The following is a 21,705-nucleotide window of genomic DNA, read 5'->3' on the forward strand; positions in this document are numbered from 1 at the left end:
GTCTTATTCAACATTATTTCTAATATATCTTTTTTGATAATCGTAAAAATGTCTCTTAAATACCGCTTCTATTCTAAAATTTTGTTTTATTGTTTATTTTTATGCTGTGACATATGGTCAACATATATTTACCATATGCCTAAACTACTATATTTCAAAACTATCTTTTCTTCGCTCTTCTAATTATCTCCATTATTTTTTCTCATTCAGCAACTTTGAAATTCTTAGATCTGTTGTGCTCACCATCTCGCAAACTCCGTAGTATGATCTCAGGTTTCCTTGATCAGGCAAGTCCAGTACTATCTGAGTTTAATCATCAGTGTATAAATGTACAAACGGACAAACTACAACATGGGATCGGATCGAAGTCTAGTCCAACATTAGGCGGTCCAGCGATTTGGGAAGCTTGTTTACCACAAATTTTAGTTCGATTAGGTTTGCCAGACGATATGATACGCAACTGCTTGGTTGCACTATTGAATCGACTTATTTATGTTGGTACTGACAATAATGTCAACTTCAAATGGAATTCGCCATCTTTTCGTCTAGCAACTCAACTTGTTTTTCCAGCTGTTGTAGCTGCTTGTGATCCTGTTAATCCGGACAAAAATATTCCAGACATTCAGCGTAAAGGTATTGTAACGTATCGAAATGTTTAATCAGTGAATTTATGCAACATTTTAATTGATTTTAACATTTAATATATTACAGACGTATTACCACTCACTCCAACTGTTACCGTTTTTATATCATTCGTCCGTGAGTACCGATTTAAGTCACACAACTTCTCGTGTCTTTTTGTCATAAGTACATATCATCTGAACTGTATCACTGCCTCGTTTAAATTTTATAACTATAAGCACTGATAAATCTGTTCTTGAGGAATGATGGTCCCAATCACTCTAGCACCTGATTAACCTTTGTTAGACCTGTTTTTAAAAAAGGTCGTACTGTGTTGCGCAATCCGTTGGGTTTAAATTTACTACTAGTTGTTTACTGAGTGATATCATTTGCCGTAAACCACCCAAATGTAACTCGCGGAAAACAAGTCAAGTTTCTTGTAGTTTGCAGACTAGTCACTTCTCTCATTATTAGTAGCTACCGAAACATCTGAAGTCTATCATGTTTACTGTACGCTTTTGACTCGTATTGGGACTCAGTAGTGAGACACTTGCAGAACATGATGCTTCAAACTTGCCTTAGGTGGATTACAGACACAAAATAGCAGTAAGTTGAGTGTAGCCATCCTCCTTTTAATTTTGTTACCGACAACTCCGTGTGTTTATTTATTTGAACACATAATTGTTGATGCAAAGGGGCACCAGATATATATGCGCCACACAAAAAATTGTCATTTCATTTTAATTGTGTGAGGGCTATCATACTGCTTGGGTGCCCTGACCGAAGCAGGTGGTTTTCTTAGGGGGTCACACCCCGAGCATTTGATCTAAAGGTCTGACCTGCAAGGCAGTGGATCATCGTGAGGAGATGCAGTCCCATGGTAACCGGTGATCAACAATTGGTTCATACGCCATTTGTTCTATCAGGATCCTGCAGCCCATGTGTACCATTGATTTGAAATCATGGTTTCCCAACTCCCCTAGGTGGACTCACCGTATCCACAGGACTGGTTAAAGCGCCGGATATTCGCTTTTCGTCCTCACAATTTCGTAAGCAACACCCCCGCCACGAAAAGACAGTGAGTGGGACTTCCCTGGCAGAGGCTGTATGCGTGTGACCATGTGAGAGTAATTCGAGGCTCTCCCTACTCTCGGCCGTACCAGGGCATTCGGGGGTCGTGTGTATGCATAAGGATATATCTGTTAACCCGGAAATAGACTTCAATAATGTCATCTCACCGTTTGATGACTACTTGAATTCCATTTGGCGATTTGATGTTTGATACGTAAAGCATTCATTTCGTACTTTCGTAGTATAATTTACTTGATTCGGCTGGTGCACTGATGAAGATAATCAGAGTTGACATAGCTAGAAACCTCTTGTGTGCTACCGGCAGTGGTATGGTAGGGTATCAGTATATGTATAGCAAAAAGTTGAATGTGTAACGATTTGTCTCCTACAGTTTCGCTCTGTTGTAATACTTACTCTTTTCGGATTGATAATGTTCAATTAATATTGCTTTCAAAAAGTTTTTCCCGCTCTGTTGAGTAATACCAAGTAACTCAAGGGTCCGGCATGTTCATGTATAGTACAGACTAACAATATGCACTTCAATAAATTGAAATATACAAAGACTTGTCACATGATACTAATGCTAATGGATTGTGAGAACTTGGACCGATGCATATATGTGCCTGGTCCTACGTTGTAGCTGACTGACTGACTGATATACCAAGTATAAAAACATTGTCCAAAGTTGGTATTGCATAATAACTTTGTTAAAATTTGAATATACCGAAAATGAAGATTAGTGACAGTTCTGTGTAGTTCAAATAATGTTAGCTTACCACAAGCATCTGTAGTTTTTTGTTTGTTTTTTACGGCACTTTTCAAACCATAAACTACTCGTGACAGAAAAGCAGTTGTTTTTCTGCAGATACATGCAGTATTGTTGTAATACATTGTTGGATATCCCAATGAATATCACGTTGAATTTTTTGAATATTTTTGGTTATTTGACAAGTAATTTTATTTCCATCAACACTTTGCCTTTTATTTCAGAGAATCCTGCTGACACAACAGATAATCTTGATCTCACGCTTTCTACGAACACAACAATTTTAGAATCAGACTCAAAGCTAAATCCGTCTCACTCGTTTTCAAAAATAGTTATCGCTTTGAGAAATACAGGTTTTAGCGACCTCGTTCATGACGTGGAAATCTTCACTTATGAAATACAACGTATCACTGTTTTATGGGAAGAATTATGGCTTGGTTCGTTGGTACAACATCTAGATGAATTATCGAAAAAGGTAATAACTGAAATATAAACATTGTTAATAGTTAGCATCCGCTAAAATATAAATAATATAGCCAATGTGGTCCATTCCATTTATATTACCTAATAACTTTCAGTTTTCCATTCTCTTTATTAAAATTTACTTGTAAATAACAATTTTCTGTCCTTTCACTGCTTATAAACAGACAAATAGCAATGCCATGTTATTCTACAAGCAACTTAGTTTTGTTTTCATACGTAATATTTAAGTTATTTCTCTCATTTGGGTATATCCCAACATTCTTCTGCTTACTACATCGACTTTACTATTCAAAATAGGGTATATAGGATATTAAATAACTACATTAGTTCGTTGTGAGCTGACTAGGTATTGTCGAAGATTTTTTCCCAGTTTTAATGAATAAAATAACTGAGTTTACTTAATATTTAGTCTTAAGGTTTGATGTTTCTTTTACGTTGATTCCTATATTTATTCAACTCTTTGTAGATAAGTCTCTTAGAATCAGAGCTAAAACGAACTGAAAAAATAGACGTGTCCCAATCCACCGACACCTCTAAGGCTTTATCAAAGCGCGTTTCTAGTAAACACTCAATAATTGAAAAAGAAAACAACTCTTTATTATCACATGATGTAATTACAAATGATACGGACTTCACGTCAGTGGAAGCTGTTGAGGATGATCTACTGGCATCCAAAAACTTCACAGAGTCAATGGATTTAGCGAAATACCTTGCTGCATTACAACCAACTCTCGATTTATTATCACAGCTATCCTCTTTAACTATCCTTGTTAAACCTGAAACTCCACATGAAGAATGGTTTCAAAGAACATTCGGGCATGTAAGTTCTGTGTTTCTTTTTATTTTTAATAGTAAATGTTAAAAAACCGACAGTTACAATTAAAATTTCGAATTTTTCACTCGTTAATTTACTAAAATTAAATTTATGACTATCCGCGTTCCCAAAAGGTATGCCAATTATGACGAATTATGCTTACTGGAAAAGAGGTTAATTTTGCAACTATACAGCGTAGTAAATCATGCTTTTATATCTTAATCTGTGGTTTCTGGGTTCAAATGTTGACATGAAGGTCAACGTTTTGATTCAGCTGCATAATCGATAGAGGCTTTTGAAATTCTTACTGATGACTCAGTTGTGGGATTAGTAAGGTTCAAGGGATGTTATATATAGTGATATTTTATTGTCGTTTGTAGTTATTTTATGGAGGTTTTGGCTGAACTAACTGACAAAGCATTTTCGCTTCTGCCTTTTATTAGATTTCGTTACTTCTGAGAAATTTACAGAGATCTATGATATGATCATACACTACCACTCTTTCTTACTTCTCCAGTTTCTAGTGAATGAGCACTGTTTAAAAGGTAGTCACCTACTCAGTAGTCTTTAAGCCACTCAGTTATATATCTCTTCTGTAACTTATAAGATGTAACTTAGATAAGTAGATTTCCCGTTGGCTGATGTACATCGTTCTTAGTTATTCGACGCAGTAAATAACTCATATCACTAGATTCGCCTTTCACTCTAATAACTAGTAGTACTAATCCTGAGGACTAGTTATCGATTTTTTCGATTCCTCGGGTGTGGTTCATTTTCCTGAATCTAAGAAATTATGTCATACCAAGTTCATTGATTTATTTTTATTATTGCCATTACGTGTTCTTGGTTGCCTATAATTTTAACTGAATAATATTTTAGGTTATTGACGAACTTCAAGAATCAATATTGCATCCTCTGGATCTTAAAGATGTGAAAGAACCAGTTTCCCTTATCCGTCAACTTATCCATCAGTTGCAAACAACCCACCAATCAACATCTTTTTCTCAAATTCCTGCTGTTTCTCGAGTGGGAGCTGCTCCTGATATTGATGCCCGACAGTCTATAAATAATGTATCCTACCTAAATCTACGGCAACTTAGTCCTCGGCTTTGTTCGATACAGTTTGAAAACGATCATTCAGTTAGTTCTACAGGATCTTTCACCTGTGGAATACCCTTACCAGGTCATCACGGTATAGGAGCCTCTTACTTAGGTAGTCGTATCACTGTCCTGCCAACAAAAACTCGACCAAAGCGTCTTTTACTCAGAGCACAAAATGGTCGTTCTTATCCTTACCTTTTAAAAGGTTTGGAAGATTTACGCCTTGACGACCGTATTATGCGTTTGTTCGAGCTTACAAATCTCGCTGCAGTTGAACTGTCGTCGAATAACTTTAGATATTTAGAAAATACTTTTGCCCGAACATATTCTGTTACTCCTCTAGGAGTTCGTTCTGGTCTTCTGCAAATGGTACAGGGTGCTGTCCCTCTTTTCAGTCTATACAAAAAGTGGCAACTCAGAAATTATAAACTCTCTTCTAGTAATGGTTATGTATCGTCTACATCTGTGATTCCAAGACCTGGAGAACTGTTCCATGCTCGCCTTAAAGAGTTTCTACATGCTGCTGGTCACCATTATCAGTCTCAATCTCGTTCTAATTGGCCTCTGGAGATACTACGCGAAGTACTAATATCTTTGGAAGCGGAAACACCTGCAGATTTGTTGACCCGTGAGTTGTGGGCTTCGAATCCCTCATGCGCTAGTTGGTGGAGGGTTACACGCACATTTGCCAAGTCAGCTGGTTTGCTCAGCAGTTTGGGATATCTGGTTGGTCTTGGTGATCGACATCTTGATAATCTCCTCATAGACCTATCTACGGGGCACATTGTCCACATAGATTATAATGTTTGTTTTGATAAAGGGAAAAGCCTGAGAGTTGCAGAAAGAGTTCCGTTTCGATTAACAAGAATATTAAGGCACGCACTTGGACCTGCGTGTCAAGATACATTAGTACGTGGGACGTTCCGGTTTACTGCAGAAAGTGGGTTACAAGCAGCTCGTCTTATAGTTGACCCTCTTTTAATACAACTCAAAGCTTTTCTAATCGATCCTTTAGTGGATTGGCAACAAAAAAAGCATCCAACATCCAGTTCCCAAACTGTGACTGATTTCATTCATTTAGCTGCTTTTCACGGCGGCGGTAGCACAAATTCTTGTAATTATCAAACAGTATCAACATATCGACGTTTACGCCGTGTTGATTCGGAGCTTCGAATGTATTCAGGTCTTTTAACAGTAAGACTTGTTGAGTTAATTCAAAGTACTTGCTTGGAATCATTATTTTCGTCTTTGGACGAAGTTGTTTCACGTTTAACTATTTGGACAGAATTGGCGAAAGCTCGCCAACATGCCTCGTTTATAAAAACTCGTTATTTGACTTTAATAGCTGCCACTCACGATGATCTGTCGTCTTCCGAGTACCGTTGTCAACAAGTAGAGAAAGCTAGGCAAAGAATAGAAGATCTACATGAAGAATTTTCAAAACAGAATAAAATATGGGTAGACGAAATCTTATCGCACTTCCAAAATTATAGATCGCTTGTTGATCCCACCTGGTTATCATCCTTAATTGCGTCTAATGAGGATGTAAACTCAGCTCTGTGTGTCGCCTTATCTAACTACTACACAATCGCTAGAATTTATGTAACAAACTCAGATTTTATTGATTCATTGGCTCAATGGATTGATCAACTAAAATGGTTCCATTCACAAATGGATTTGTCCATGAAATCGAACAATATTGGTTCACTGATAAATTTAATCTCATCTGATATTCCGCTATACACTTCGAATTTCGATTCAAAATTAGCTAATGTACTGGAGCTAGCAGCCAAGAAAAGTTTTAATCATTTATGTGAGTTACGTCGAATTAAAGAAGAAAACGTGAATTCGCTTTCGGATTACGCAAATCCCGAAAGCACCATCCTCCATGAAATCAATAATTTGAACTTGTTTGTATTTGACCAAGGAGCCGCCGGTGTAACAGCTTATTGCTGGGCCTTATTTGATTATGTTTTAAGCGTTTCTGTCAACTCTCTCGCTATTGAGATTGATTTTAAAGAGTGGAATTTGAACAATGGTAACTGTCAAACTGATACAACTCATATTAAGAGCCTTCCCCTGGATCAACTTGGGACATGTACAGACTGCTTAGTTAACTTGTTTAGTGTTCTTCGTCATCAGTCTACAGGTGTTTGGAATCTTAATGCTGGCTACGAGGCAGATGTTAGAAGAGAACTGGCATTCCTCATAGCTGTGGGGGATTCTGTTTGTTGTATTAGTCGTCTGCGCTCCAATTTGATAAGACTTCTGGTTCCTGAAGCTATAGAATCCCTTATAACAGCTAATGTATCTATGGTTGAGAATTTTTGCAGATTCGTAGTACATCACATGACTAAACCAAATACCACCAATCTTAGACAACTTGTGGACAATTTCCTCCTGAAAGATTTCATCGTAGAAAATCAGGGAGACGCACAACTGCATCATGTTCTTGTCGCTGTTCACCTTGCTCTCACCAATGCAACAGCTCAGTTAGAGGAGGTCGCTATACGAATTAGCTCATGTGCCATAACAGCTTTAGCGTGGTACTATGTTGATATCGTTTCTCAAGTCACTACTGTTCTGATGTCGAAAAGTTCGAATTGCTCCGAAGGTGCGGCTTCATTATGGAAATGGGAGCCTAGTTTGTCGAGTAGTATTCCGGATAATATTACGTCATGTTCATGGACTGATGAAGTTTATAATGCTGGAATTATGGCTTTTGTTGCTGTACTTGAGGATGGGTTAACTCACTGGCAGACAATCCATCATGGTCACTCTGATAAGGTTTTAGATTTAACCCCCAAACTATTTATTGATCCGATCGATAACTTTATTGGTCGTTTATCCTCACGTCTTGCACTAGCAAGCTTAGTTGGATTAGCATCGAGTCGTCTATTTTGTGTACTTGTTGAAAATACCGGCTTATCAATTCATCGACTTTTGGTTGAAGGTGAACTCTCTGCTAAAGCATCAGGATTGGTTAGTGTTGTAAGCCTATCTGCTGAGAAAATTGTCGAAAGTGTAAACGTTCAAATCTCACTTACTCAGTCTGTTAGTGTGCAGCATCTTAGGACACCTGCGTGTAATCTTATTCATCGACTAGTTAGTCGTTCAAGTCAAATAACTCAATGTTTGAAAGAGACATTTGAAATTGAAGCTGCTGAACAGCATTATAAACATCTTATTCTAAGCCTTTCAGCCTATAACTGGATGCATGCAATTCAAATCGACAAAAAGTCACAACTTTGTCAACAAGATCCATGTATTTGCTTAACAAATGCTCTCAATTCAATCAAAGATGCTGCTGAATTAGGAGCTACTTCTGACGAAAATATATCGGAGATTTCAACAAACGCTATTGCCCGGTCAATCTATTACGTGGAAACTTTGAGATCAAGGTATGTTTTTTCCGCATAATTCTAATTCTAATAAAACTCGTGTCCTATGGAACCACGTTTTTCTACAATGATAACAGTAAGTACATTCAAATATTTCCTGTGCAACGTTTTCTGTAACCTGAGGTATCACGTATGTATAATCTTACGCCTTCATACTATGGTCAATAGTCTAGTTGTTAGTGTACCATTCTGCTCCTTGCAGATTTATATAAAAAAGTCTTTGTCCTGATCTTTTGTATGGACAGAATGCGTCATACTAAACTCTTATCTTTCACTTATTTGCTTCTATATATACCTCTGTCTTCCTTAACGTTATTTTTCTCCTATAGTTGCTTTGCAGTTCATTTATTAGATTGGAAGGTTTATACTAACTAACTGATTACGAATTCTGTTAAGCATCGGTATTATCTAAATGAAGGTAAATTGAAATAAATAGTGAGATATTTAGCCGTTTAAACTGAATTCCACTTTCTTACATCATGTTCAATATTCTTTGTAATCGTAACTGTCATTATCGTAAAATATTCCATTAACATTTCACAACTTCCTAGTTTGTCAATGATTATGATGATCGAAAAGTTGATTGATTACCGTATATTTGGTTTCATTACTTGCGTATCTGCCAGTAACTTGGTCCCATAAAAATGTATACTTAAACTGTAATTTTTGTATTATAAGCCTAGATTTAACTTGCATTCATTATAGATGGAAAAATATATTTATGTACTGTTCTTTTTTATTCAGCGGTCTATCGTCCTGTTCATCGTTCTCACAGTGTGTGAATGTAGTCAGTGAACTAGAAAAGGCAATAAAACATGAAGAAAAACTAGTATCAGAGTTCACTGAGTTGGATCGGATAGTTTATTCAGTAAAGGTATGAATTGAACTTTCTCTATTCAGTATATACGTATACAAATCATTTGAATAACTGATTTTAATGGCACAATCTAGTGTTGAAGATAACGGACTTAACAATATTGATCATCTTCGTTCATTTACTAATTTATCCAAGAATAATAGTAATAATAACAAATTAAGTTAACTGATCAAATACATAAATCATTATTTTTGCAGTCTATAACAATCTACAATGCCTACCGATGGATTTCCTCCCTATAGCATAATTTACAATTACTTAACAGTTATACTGACTAAATTTCACTCATTATGCCTTATATATCTTAATCTGTTACAGTTTGTCAGAATTCACGAGTTAGTAATATCTAGTAACTATCTTGTAAGTAATCATTTCAAGTAGTTTTGTATCTATAAATAACCACTGTAATCACTTTCAATCATTTAATGCAAATACAAACTATCAATTAATTAAGTGATTCCGTTCGGATAGAGATTAAATATGAATATAAAGCTTTAGTTTTTATTGTTATTAAATTGTTTTCCTATTGTCAAATTTGATTAATTGTTGAGATCATTAGTCAATTGAAGCTAGACCACCATGGAAAACCTGGAAGCACTGGACGGCTGTTTCGTCCTATCATGGGACTCCTCAGCAGTACGCATTCGATTAAAGCAAGAACAATAAATATGACAGAATATCATGAATTCATTTTATTTCATGATTTCTTATCGATTGCTCACAACTTTTAACATGATAATATTAATCATTAACAATTGGTGTACATACTTTCTAACATAATATCGAAAAATTTCTCATCAATGAAGATTAATGGATAAAGTAATAAGTATTGGGAAAGCTAATTCTGATATAATCTGTCATCTTTTGTCCATCTTTCACTGTACTATTCGTTGCTGCATTTACTTCCATCAAATTTCTTAACCACTTTATACCCTTGCTACAACCCTGCCTTAGACCATTCAACACGGTCTTTTCACTATATTTTTTGAAAGTCTGTGCCTTTTACCTACTTTGTCTTGAATCCACCAACTACTGCTGACATAATCTGTCATCCTTTTTCCATCTTTCACTCTACTATTCGTTGCTGCAATAAATATAATAATAATTATTATTATAGGTTGATTGTTTGAATATTCTAGACTAAAAATTAAGAGCATAAAAAATAATTCCAAAATGAAATATTAATATTATACTTATATAATCTTTAAAACAAAATATAATTAAATAAAATCGACTGATTGAGTAGAGACCAGATAAGTGAAAATTTATATTTAGCGTTATTGACCGGAAAAAATTACGTAACAAATATTTATAGATGAAGTCGCTGTGATAAGGCAGAGTTGATAACTGAGTCTTCAAATTCATAAATTTGGTTTCAGTCTCTCTTTATGGTAATCGCTTCAGCAAAACATTATTAAATTCAATGTTTGTTTTTTTGTTTATGGATTATCTTGAAAGACTGAGACTTCAACATCATGACAACTATCAGGCAAATGGCATGCAACCGCACTTCTAAAAATGTGCCATCCTTTTAATTTGAGCTTCTATGAAATGTACTCAACGATGCGGACAACAGCCGTTCTTTGGTTGGCAGATCTGCTGTTAGTAGTAGCCTAAGAAAACTGAAACAAAATCGATAAAATTCGTTTCAGTCGTAAGGATTATCCGGGATGGTTTACTTAATTTCCAATTACTTCCAGTATAATTAGTGAAGGTACTGCATCTACCTTCTTTATCTTCGTGTGCATCGGTAATGATTAGAAATTATTCTAACTGTTCAGATTGAAGAACTAGTTCAGACGTAAAATTGCTTGTTTTTCATTAGGCTTACAATGAAAACAATCCTTCTCTGCATACAATATCCTTGTGAAAAGATTAATTACATAGTATTTATTATTATTATTATTAACCATACTCAATAGAGTTTGATATTTATTTCTAGGACACATACGGTCTGAAGTGGCCGGTTCATGATTGGTTTCAATCATCATGTGTCAGTGATTCAGATGAAGTTATCAAAAGCAACTTACTTGAACTTGTTAAAAGCGATCTTACTTCTGCGGAGTTAGCAGTCGACAAACTAAATCAACGCCTTTCATTTATAAAGGAAGAGTTCAATGAGATGGACTTGAAATCGGAGCCGTTAAACGATGTTAGCTCTAATCAATCATTATCACCAGTAGTAATTTCAAAAAGAGTTAATCGCAACCCACAATCTTGTCGCTTAACAGCACTTCCTACCTCACAGCCAACTGTTTCATTATCTTTTTGTTCTTCTGAAACATCTACTAACGCTAGACAACCTACAATGATAGCATCACTGCGATTTCAGCTCAGTACATTACAAAAGGAAAAATTGTCTGATATTCGACAGATCGTAAAAATTCTAAGCCGTTATGATTCTATTCGACTCAATTTACTACGTTCCGATCAGATGTCGCTCAGTGAAACATGTACTACATCCCTCTGGAGCACTTGGTTAGACGGACATCAAAATTGGACTACTATTGTTCTAAGTGTTCTAAAAAGATTAACCAAATTTATTAATTCATTCTCACATTCAGTCAGAAGATCTACTTCTTCGGAATCATGTGAACCTTGTGAAACATTGGATGAAACTGAATTTGCAACTTCTCTCAATAAAGATTGTTTACTTGTTAAATTTAAGCTTATGGAAGAACTGATCAAACCTCTGCTTAATGGGATTAATGAAAATGTTTCTTCTAATCCATATCTATATCATTCTCTAGAAGGTTTCCTGGATATGCTTAATGAGCACTACAGAAATATCAGAGAGACTATGTTTATTCAAATGAAGGATTCTGAGGTAGAAATCATTGAACCTAAACCAACCCAGAATGTGGAAAAAGTAATTAACCAAGTTTTGACTTTTGTACTTCATTTCTTGTGAACCGTATGTCTTAACTTGTCTTTTCTACTAGTCCGATGTGTTAAACTATATCATGATTATTTCCTTTCATCTCTAGGTTATACTTTCAGGAAGATCTTTAAACATGGCGGCTTTGTCTGTTTGGAATCGTATCTACAGTCGTTTGCATGGATTTGATTCGTTTTTGCCTACGGCTAACACGAATCAATCAATGTCCATCAGTGCTCAAATAGATGCCTGTATTCATGAGGCCACTAATGTTGATAATCTTGCTCTCATGTATGAAGGATGGACGGCATGGGTATGAATTTCTGCAAGTGATTCGCTAATATGCTCCAATTTTCACTACAAAGTTAATTTTTAATTGCTCGATCTCGAGGATCACGTGGTAAATGGATTGATCAATTAGTACCTCTAGGTAGCTTGAGGAAATCATACCCATAATATCCATCATTTACACGCAAGAAAAACAATCAACATGCCTATTTCTTTTGATGAATAGTTGGTAAGTCTACTTTTATCAAATGTATCGTAGATATTTTAATATATGATATATATCCTGTTGATGGTTTCTTTTTTTACCGTCTCGTAGTTAGTAACACTGAGAAATGTTATTGTTTATATGATTTCTTATTGTAATATGATTTCCAGTTAGTTCACAATTCAGTTAGATAGATAGATGTAGTAATTATGTACGAAAAACGTAACCAAGCTTTATAATGCAGGTTACACTATCTTTTTATTGCCTTGCGATCATATTCGTTCCTACACTAACTCTGTTAACGCATAAAACTGTCTATAAAGAGCATAGGTTACCGTGCTTTGTACTTTTTGTCCATATTTATAAAGTCTGCGGATATTTACTTTTCTTACCAGTGATAACATTAAATTAATTCGTCCTTATTGGTTATATAGTGAACATTTTTACTGACATTTGTTAAAAAAAGATACATTTTTTCAGCGTATTTTGTTTGTAAGGTAACGATCGATGTACGGAAATGACATGAAACCTTAATATTACGCATACACTTTGAGTCGAATCTAGTTTAGTGCTCTTAGAGGAAAATTCCAAGATATCTTTCGCATTTCCCCAACTCAGAAACATTTAGCATCACACATACTTGACAACTTACTCTCTTGCCAAATGATTGCCAACAACTTATCAGTTTGTTTTACGGTGTCATGTTTGACCTACCGGTTACCATTAGAGTAACATGATCGTAATGGAGTTCAGTTTATGGTGACATACTTATGTAGAGAGATCTTATTTAACGTATTTGTACATATAACAGATAAAAATATTCTTTTGACACAGTTGATTTACTGCATTAATCAATCGGACTTTTCATTTGCTTTTAGCTCCGACTGACGGACTAAATAATGGTTGTAATTGTGGACTATCATTGCCAACCACTTTATCAGTACACCCTACTTAAGGTCAACGTGCTTACTGTTTCAGCTAAACTCTCTTGTTCAACATCTGTAACAACTTACGAAACTGTGTTCTTATGATTTCAGCTATACAACCATAAATGTTTTGTTTTCTGTTGACTGAATCACAAATTGTAATTCGTTTTGTATACGCAGTTTCATTGTCATCATCATTTATTACGTATCTACTGTTTTTTGTGTATTTTCTGTTCACCATTGTCATTCTTTACTAGTGTTCATTGTTACATTTTTGTTTTTGTTTTTCTACTTCGTAATGATAAACAGTATTTTGTCAAAGCTTTACCTACTTTGTTTTCGGTCCTTTCGAATCCAAAAATTAAGGTTAATGGGACATAGCTTTACATTTCAAATGAATATTAATATTGCCTATCCATTTTATAGTGGACGTGAATGTCGAAATATCTAATCATCAAATTGATTTAGCGTTCGAAATATAACTGTTAGCTTATTGACGGAGACAGAACTGAAAAAGCTGTAAAAGTACAGGACTTCAACTAGTTTTATTACTACTGAGATATAAGAATTCCACTTTGATGGATTATTAATTCAGTTATCGATACTCTAGAGTTATTAACTTTATGATCCCGGAATTCGTTAATAAAACACTATATAAGAATAATCGTTAGTTACCGAGTCAGCTTGATACAATACTTATTTATTTATTTAAACACATAGGCATTGGTACAAGGAGACACCAAATAGATATGTGCCACATAAATCATTCGATTTGTGTAAGTGCTGGAATACTACTATTTCGTACTTAACACACATTTTGATTACGCTTTGGAGGATTACAGTTTGATTATATGGGAAATCTGTAAAAGTTGGTGAACGTGTTCTCCACTACATGAAATACATTACATTCTATCCCATTGAACTGGAGTTTTGTAGTAATTAAAAACTAAAGGGGAAGTGAGAATAAGCAAATTTACAATAGTGTCTTTCTAATGTCAGAAATTTGTAACTGAATTGGTCTATTATTCTTTGGAAAATGGAATTTTCCGACCTATTTTCAGATGACCTATGTGGATCCATGTCGATTGATTGCTAATGTAGATTGCTGACTTTCCCCGTTGATTGTCATGAGCCAATCATTATGGTTGGTTGTTCATAGTATAAAAAAAATTAGCAGTGATATATCTCAAGCTTGATAAACTAGTTGTGGCGAGGTTCAAGATAATACTCCGCACACTTGTTTCTCTGACTAAGGTTGTCAAAGTTCACTTGTGACAAATAAAAACTATTTAACTGTGCCTGCGTAATCCAGATTACGAAATTACCTGAAAATCGTCAAACGGAACGAAGGATCAGCGACAAGACAGCTAAACTATTCCAATTCGTCCCAGCATCGTTAACTGGGTTCAGATTAGTTAAAGTGTATTCCGCAAGGAGCCAGAAGCACGAACACTAACAAGCACACAACTCAAGTGTATATACAGCACAGAAATGTCCTCGGAAAATGTCACAAAATAGCTTATTAAAAGAGGCAACCAATGATATTTAGGGTCCTTCCGAGCTGGAAATATAGTATGAGGGTGAGAATGGGTGCGGGAATGAGGAATTCAAGTTTTCAAAATAAAATTACAAAAATAAGACGTTTACCAACTGATTTCTGGTGGTCTAGCATCCCCAGCAGTATCGCTCACCCTATTCGTCACATGTCTGTAACTTATTTTTGTCTGACTATGTATATTGAGAAACGCTTGGTTAAGTTGAGTTGGCTCACTCGCCTACTATACTGCGCGTCATTTCGCTTCCCTGATTGTCTGTCCAGATCAACGGTTGTGTGAAATATACTTATTCGAAATTCATTCCCGTATTTGACTTATTTATTTCCGTTTTTCACTAATGCGAGTTAAGACGATGACTATATATGAAGGTAGCCAGAATGTATATTTCGATAATAATCTACCATACGAGTCAGATTTCGGATAGCATAAAGTTCATATGAAATTAAATTGTTTCGATTATATTTAATCAGCTCTCCTTGTATGTTTTTTAACATGTTTCACACCGACATTCGTGGTTTGAGAAGGAAATGATACTGAGTCCTTTGTAGTTATTAAAAAGGCATCAATGAAGTGTCATAATGATTTGTGAAGTCGAAGTTGCTCAATTTCGATATTCTCAAATGTATAGTTAATACCACAGCTGAAATGTTTGTCGCTATATTTTAAGGGTGAATGGAAACTGTCACCAATATTTCGTAATATGGTTTTCCAAGTTTTACACCCAATAGTTTATAGAAGATTTCGTTGAAAGGTAATACATAAATTAGAGACTGACCAGTTGCAGTCCTCACACATCGATGGGAAGATTCAAACAAACAATACTAAGTGAATTCAAACTTCACCCCATCTCACAAGCAAGTGGCTATCAGGACTCAGTGGCCGAGTGGATAACGCGATGACGTTTGAAGCGAGGGTACTGGGTTCGAGTCCCAGAGTGAACATCAACTCTGAGATGCAGGTACATCCAGCTGACGAGTCCCAAATAGGACGAAACGCGCGTCCTGGATTCCACTGCTAGCCACTATCCATCTCTGCTTACCATGCTTGTGAATTAAGGTATATCGAGGCAATACGCACAGTATGCACATATGCCAATTAGAGACTGACCAGTTGCAGTCCTAACACATCGATGGGAAGATTCAAACAAACAATACTAAGTGAATAAATGACTTTGTTTTAGTTCAAAAGAACAAGACATTAGGTTGATATATTTCGTAGCATAAGAAATAAAATGTAGCCCATAAATAAACATTTCTTTAGAAGTAATAATAAGTTTGCTGACAAGGGGATCTGTTCAGGAACAATTACTTAATGTTACGATTGGAAGCGCTGACCGGTGTTAGTAGATGTAATCGGTAACGAAATGTGTTATATCCTAGTGAAGACATAAGTACGGGTAATTTCCGGGACCTATTAACGGACTAATATTATGTATATGTATATATATTATTAGAACAACATATATATATTATTGTATGACCATTTAGTAACTAGATTATGCATATCTATATTCCTCTTATCTCAAGCTTCATTTCGACTTATAAATTATTATTATACGAATTACTGTCCCTAAATTATATTCAGTTGATTATTGTATCCCACGTTCACAGTCACATTTGGCTTGATCTTGTACAAATATTATTTTCTATTTGATGGTGTGATGTCATCTGTCTGGCATATAAACCGAGTATGCTCGAAATAAAGGATTCACATAACAGAAGCTGTAATTGGTTTTCTGGACTCAATTAAATGGGCTAGACGGACAAAAGAATGCTCGTACCGGTCGAAGTCATCGGTTTGGCACAGTGCTAAGATTAGATAAGTCGTATTCCGAATGGTGATTAAATCACGTGATAAAGAGCCGTACATAAAATTCACAACAAAACTGGATACGGCCTATTTTTTTCAATTCATAACAAAATGTTAGTCGGAAGAAATCGTCTCGAAACCTAAAAGTTCGAAAATTTATACATTTCGGGGCTCTAGATCATCACTTTTAAAGTGTCTCACTTTAGGATGGGAATTCGCTTAATTCCTATTGATTCACTCACTCAAGTCAATTCACAACAATTTGAAGCATCCCTGAGACAGTCAAATTAGATAATCGTCATTTTGATATATCCTTGGAACAAATAGAACTACAACTTAGGCGCTTACATAGTCTCTCCAATCGATAAATCCATATTGTTGTAAGTAGTTTTAAGAATGAAAATGTTCAATTTTCTTATTAAAAGCACATGTAATTCTCAGCATTTTAAAGAAAATAAATCATTATAAAAAATGCTTATTAGGAAAAAAATGTCTGCGTTGCGGGAATTCTTCAATTCAGTTGGGAAAAAGAGAGTAAGTCGTTTTAATGTGTTTGACGAAAAAATGATAATTTCAAATATATATACTGAATAAATAAAATTGGTTTATTGCGGTCGGATGTCATTTCAAAACCGAACTTTCTCTTCCGAATACGCTCAACATTGTATGGCAGCATGTTGGCTGATTGTCAAGAATCTAACTATCATGTATTATTTAATAAGTTGAATAACGGGGAAAAGCGATATGATGACTGTGTTTTTCTTTATTCCTTTCAAAAAATCTAGTAATGATGAGGAAATGAATTACCAAATAATGTATATTCCTCAAATAAAGCCAACTCATCAGATTTTTACTCATTCTTCTGAATCTCGAAACTCTGCTGGTATTTCTATTTCGATGTTATACGGTACTGAGACAACAACCGCAATCAAAATAGTAGTAATATATATGAAGAAAAATAAACGATCTAAAACAATTGCTAAAGTACGCCACTCCATAGCTATTAAACTTTTATGGATTGTTTCTTTCTGTCGATTAACTACAATTTTAACATATTTTTTCAGTTCTCTTACGTCACGTTCAAGTGTAGTTGTTGAATTAAAACCTTCTGATTCATCATAGTTTATCGTTCTGAAAGGATAATTATTTATCTGATTATCATTATGCATAATTTGCTGTAAAATTTCCGGTATTTGATTATTAACTTTGATTGATGTTCTCATCATATGTGGACAGGATTTCCCAGAATATTCTTTAAGCGTTTGAAATTCAGTTGAACCAGACCAGTTAGTCGTGATATTTTCCAAATATTGATCTCCACAAGCCGGGTGATTGACTGGATCATTACATTGAGGGAAAAATCCACCCCCGAAATATCTGTTTTGGCAAGCCTGTTTGGTTTTAGCAGGAGATATTTGTGAGATAAGAGTCTTTTTGTGATATTTTGCAAAAACATTTCTTTTTGAATTCTTTACATCTGATAATGGGATTCTTTGTCTTACTAATGTTAGTCTCCCAATCCCTTCTATTATAATCTAAAAATGGAAAAGTAAACTTTTTTGATTTCATTCACCCATATTTTTATATCATGTTATTGTTAATATCTTCCTTAAACATCCAACGCCTAAATATTATGAAACATAAACAGCGAAAATTACAAGGTTTGTAGAATAAAATGAATTCATTCTATTTAACGGATTCTCATCAGCTTCATACAGTCTAAAATAAATTCATATTATTCTTTAAACCTTGTTGTTCTTTCTCTGACTGAACTTATCAAAGAATCTGATCGTTTGAAATATTGTGGAATTACTTGTTCGAAACTGAACTAATGTTCTTATCGTATCATACTTTGCCTAATCTATGTTTAGTTGTAAACAGTATGTAAATTATCTTTTAGTTGCTTATTTATTAATACGAACATTCGAGATACATGTAGACAAGTGATAATCGACTTCACTTTCACTCTTTTGATAATTAGTCAAAAATCAAATGTATGACATTCATTAGTTTGGGAAGTTTGTGGAGCTTGATTTTAGATAGATCCCTAATGGAGCCCATGATACGAAAGACATCAACCTCATCGAAATATAGGATTCCTCAAAAGTGCGTATTCACGTCCCCACTGGGCAATGAATTCAAGACCTCCAATTTTTGATTTGCTGTAAATTACGAGTTGAACGGTTTCAACAAGTCTTCCTTACTTGTGAGCGTTGGAAATAAAACTTTGAAGAAGTTCTTGAAGTTCTAATAAGAATCCTTGAATAATCAAGTTCATCAATGACGAGAGTGAGACATCACCTATATCAGAGGATGATATTCGAGCTATTTTGTTGATTGAAAAGTGAGAAATATGGACTACTGTATGCTACTCAATAAATCAATAGTAATGTGCTTTCCACTTAGCCTAGCAGTACTAGGATATTTGTTGATAAACTAACAGCTTTCCAGCGTCCCTTAGATTTTAATTGGTGTATAACTAACTTCAACTTGTGATGCGACGTATCTTTATATTGATCAAATGGTAAACATTGATATTATTAACTGGTTTTCTGATTCATTTTCTGTATTGCGTACATATAGAACATTAGTACACTTCACTTGCATAACAGAAATGAATTATCTACTTACTCTAAACTTTCTGTCCGTTGGTATTGAAAAAATAATAAAAAGCTTAGTAGAAAGAGAATCATGAGAATATTTAACAGAAAAATTAAATGAAACGTAGATTATAAGTTTACATATTAATCAAATTGGTCTTATTTCACTGAAATATATATTCCTTTTAATGTCATTTTTCAGTGAATGATGCATTATATCACATAGATGTATGAAACATATCATTTACCCGACGTAGAAAATATGGTACTGCACCTTTACGATCACCACGAAAATAAAGATGGATTACCATGGTAGCTAAAAATGTTGATAAAGTGATCATGATCATATTTAAACAGAAAAATACACCTACAATGGAATAAGATAAATAATATAAATTTATGTATTAATTCCAATTCAATCATAGATTTTTCAATATCTCTTGATGTTTAAAAGTCTATATTTTATAAGAGTTTCAGTTATTCGATTAGACAATTTATTAACAAACTGTTGTTATTTCAATAGTTTCGATCATGAGTCAATTCAAACTAAACTACCATGGAAAACTGTGGGAACACTGGATGGCCGTTTCGTCCTATTGTGGGACTCCTCAACAGTAGGCATCCACGATCCCGCCTCATGAGATTATTTGATTTATATCAGTTTTTTTCTTGAATCTAAATTCAATCATCATTATTTTATTTTCAAGTAAAATATTAAAATATTTTTTTTCTAGAAATATTAAAATTATTTTCGTTTACTACTTAAATAACGAATTAAAGAAATGGGATTAATATCGGGTATTTTTATATTTCTCCATTTATCTTTGTTAAACATATTGTTGAATTTAAATTAACTTTATCTAGATGAAATTAAATGGACATAAATATATAACAGTTTAAAATTAGAACAAACTATAATCCTTTTCATTTTAAATCATTCAAGGAATAAATCTATTAAATGTCTTGAATATATTTAATATCTTATTAAGCTATATAGAGAAAACAATGAATCCATTCTTTATTTGAAATTAGTAAGTATTCACTTCAATAACAAAAATATGGAATTATAGATCTATTTAATATCTATATAAACCAGTTAAGAAAAACAAACTATAATAAGCCAAATTGTGCTCGATTATTGTCAATTTCCAAGTCACTATATGTTAATAATTACAAAATAATCAGAAGGGGTTTTGTGGATATTATAGTAGTTTTAATAGTTGAGATCTCATGAACCAATTGAAGCTAGACCATCATGGGAAATCCGGACGAAACGGCCGTCCAGTGCTTCCAGGTTTTTCATGGTGGTCTAACTTCAATTGATTCATGATCTCAACTATTAAAATGACAAAATCGCTTAGATTTTCAATAATTGAAATTGGTTATTGTTCCTTTTCATTTATCACTCATTAATTCAAGAATATTAATATAGAATGTGGTAATCAGTTGAGAATTAATATAAAGTTTTTAAAAATAATGAAGATATACTACTAAATGATACTGTGAATTTAAGTTAACTAAGCAGAATTATTTTACTTTATAACTTCAATAAGATATAAATGGTAAAAGTAAACGAGTATTAATAGAACGGATCAAAGGTTTGGTTGTATTATTTAAATTACTTACCGATCAATGGGAAATTTTTCACAGCACTTGGTGTAGACTCAGCAAGTAGTAATAATAAGACAAAAAATGCCACAAATATATTCATCCCTATAAAAGATCATTTAACATGGTAAAACTTAATAAAAAATCATTTCACTTTAGTTTGTTAATATTTAGTAGTGTTCTCTCACATTCCCTACCCAAGATCAGATTGAAAATCAAGTCTATTGACATGTATTTCTGTTTATTTTTAGCTTCACCCAATTTTCTATCTGACAGGATCATCATTCAAAGAAATTATTCAAAATGCAAATGGTCTCACAAGTTATGTGCTCTGTACAGCTCATTGAAAGAGCACTCTTATAATCACTGATAGGTATTAAAAATTTTTCTACATTTGAATAGTTAACAAGGATACTAGCAAAGCAAAAATAATTTTCATTGTAGATCAACATTACATGAACAGCAAAAAATGATATAAAGGTCAATAAAGTTGACTGCGGAGATTAAATAAACATGAACTGCTTTTTGATTCTCTTCATTCACCAGATGGCTGACATAACTCACATTTAATCGTATTCAACATCTTTTTGTACAGGGAGATTGCTCTTTCGTTAAGGTCACATTTTATCCCTTTTAATCCAATACTGGCATGTTGGAAGCTCTACTAAGCACCACCACAAGCTCCATTCATATTATAACAT

The 21,705-nt window shown here is 34.2% G+C and overlaps 2 protein-coding genes across 2 annotated transcripts in view; one reads left to right on the plus strand and one right to left on the minus strand.

The window, feature by feature from the left end:
• The window catches only part of Smp_142710 (putative fkbp-rapamycin associated protein), a gene marked incomplete at its 5' end in the record, with an annotated part of 28,996 nt that extends 16,511 nt beyond the window's left edge, over positions 1 to 12,485 (plus strand). The window contains 7 exons of the mRNA XM_018789802.1: positions 211 to 633; positions 2,683 to 2,933; positions 3,408 to 3,761; positions 4,635 to 8,257; positions 9,002 to 9,131; positions 11,077 to 12,003; positions 12,122 to 12,485. Of these exons, the coding sequence (XP_018655208.1) occupies positions 211 to 633; positions 2,683 to 2,933; positions 3,408 to 3,761; positions 4,635 to 8,257; positions 9,002 to 9,131; positions 11,077 to 12,003; positions 12,122 to 12,331 (5,918 nt within the window). The 3' untranslated portion in view covers positions 12,332 to 12,485. The remainder of the gene's footprint in view (positions 1 to 210; positions 634 to 2,682; positions 2,934 to 3,407; positions 3,762 to 4,634; positions 8,258 to 9,001; positions 9,132 to 11,076; positions 12,004 to 12,121) is intronic.
• Positions 12,486 to 17,650: 5,165 nt separating this feature from the next.
• Smp_142700 (putative nachr subunit) overlaps positions 17,651 to 21,705 on the minus strand; it is a gene marked incomplete at both ends in the record, with an annotated part of 9,582 nt that continues 5,527 nt past the window's right edge. The window contains 3 exons of the mRNA XM_018789803.1: positions 17,651 to 18,331; positions 19,645 to 19,763; positions 21,023 to 21,110. Coding sequence (XP_018655209.1) covers positions 17,651 to 18,331; positions 19,645 to 19,763; positions 21,023 to 21,110 — 888 coding nt within the window. The remainder of the gene's footprint in view (positions 18,332 to 19,644; positions 19,764 to 21,022; positions 21,111 to 21,705) is intronic.

The sequence above is a fragment of the Schistosoma mansoni genome, chromosome W (genome assembly GCF_000237925.1).
Source record: "Schistosoma mansoni strain Puerto Rico chromosome W, complete genome".
Classification (NCBI taxonomy): domain Eukaryota; kingdom Metazoa; phylum Platyhelminthes; class Trematoda; order Strigeidida; family Schistosomatidae; genus Schistosoma; species Schistosoma mansoni.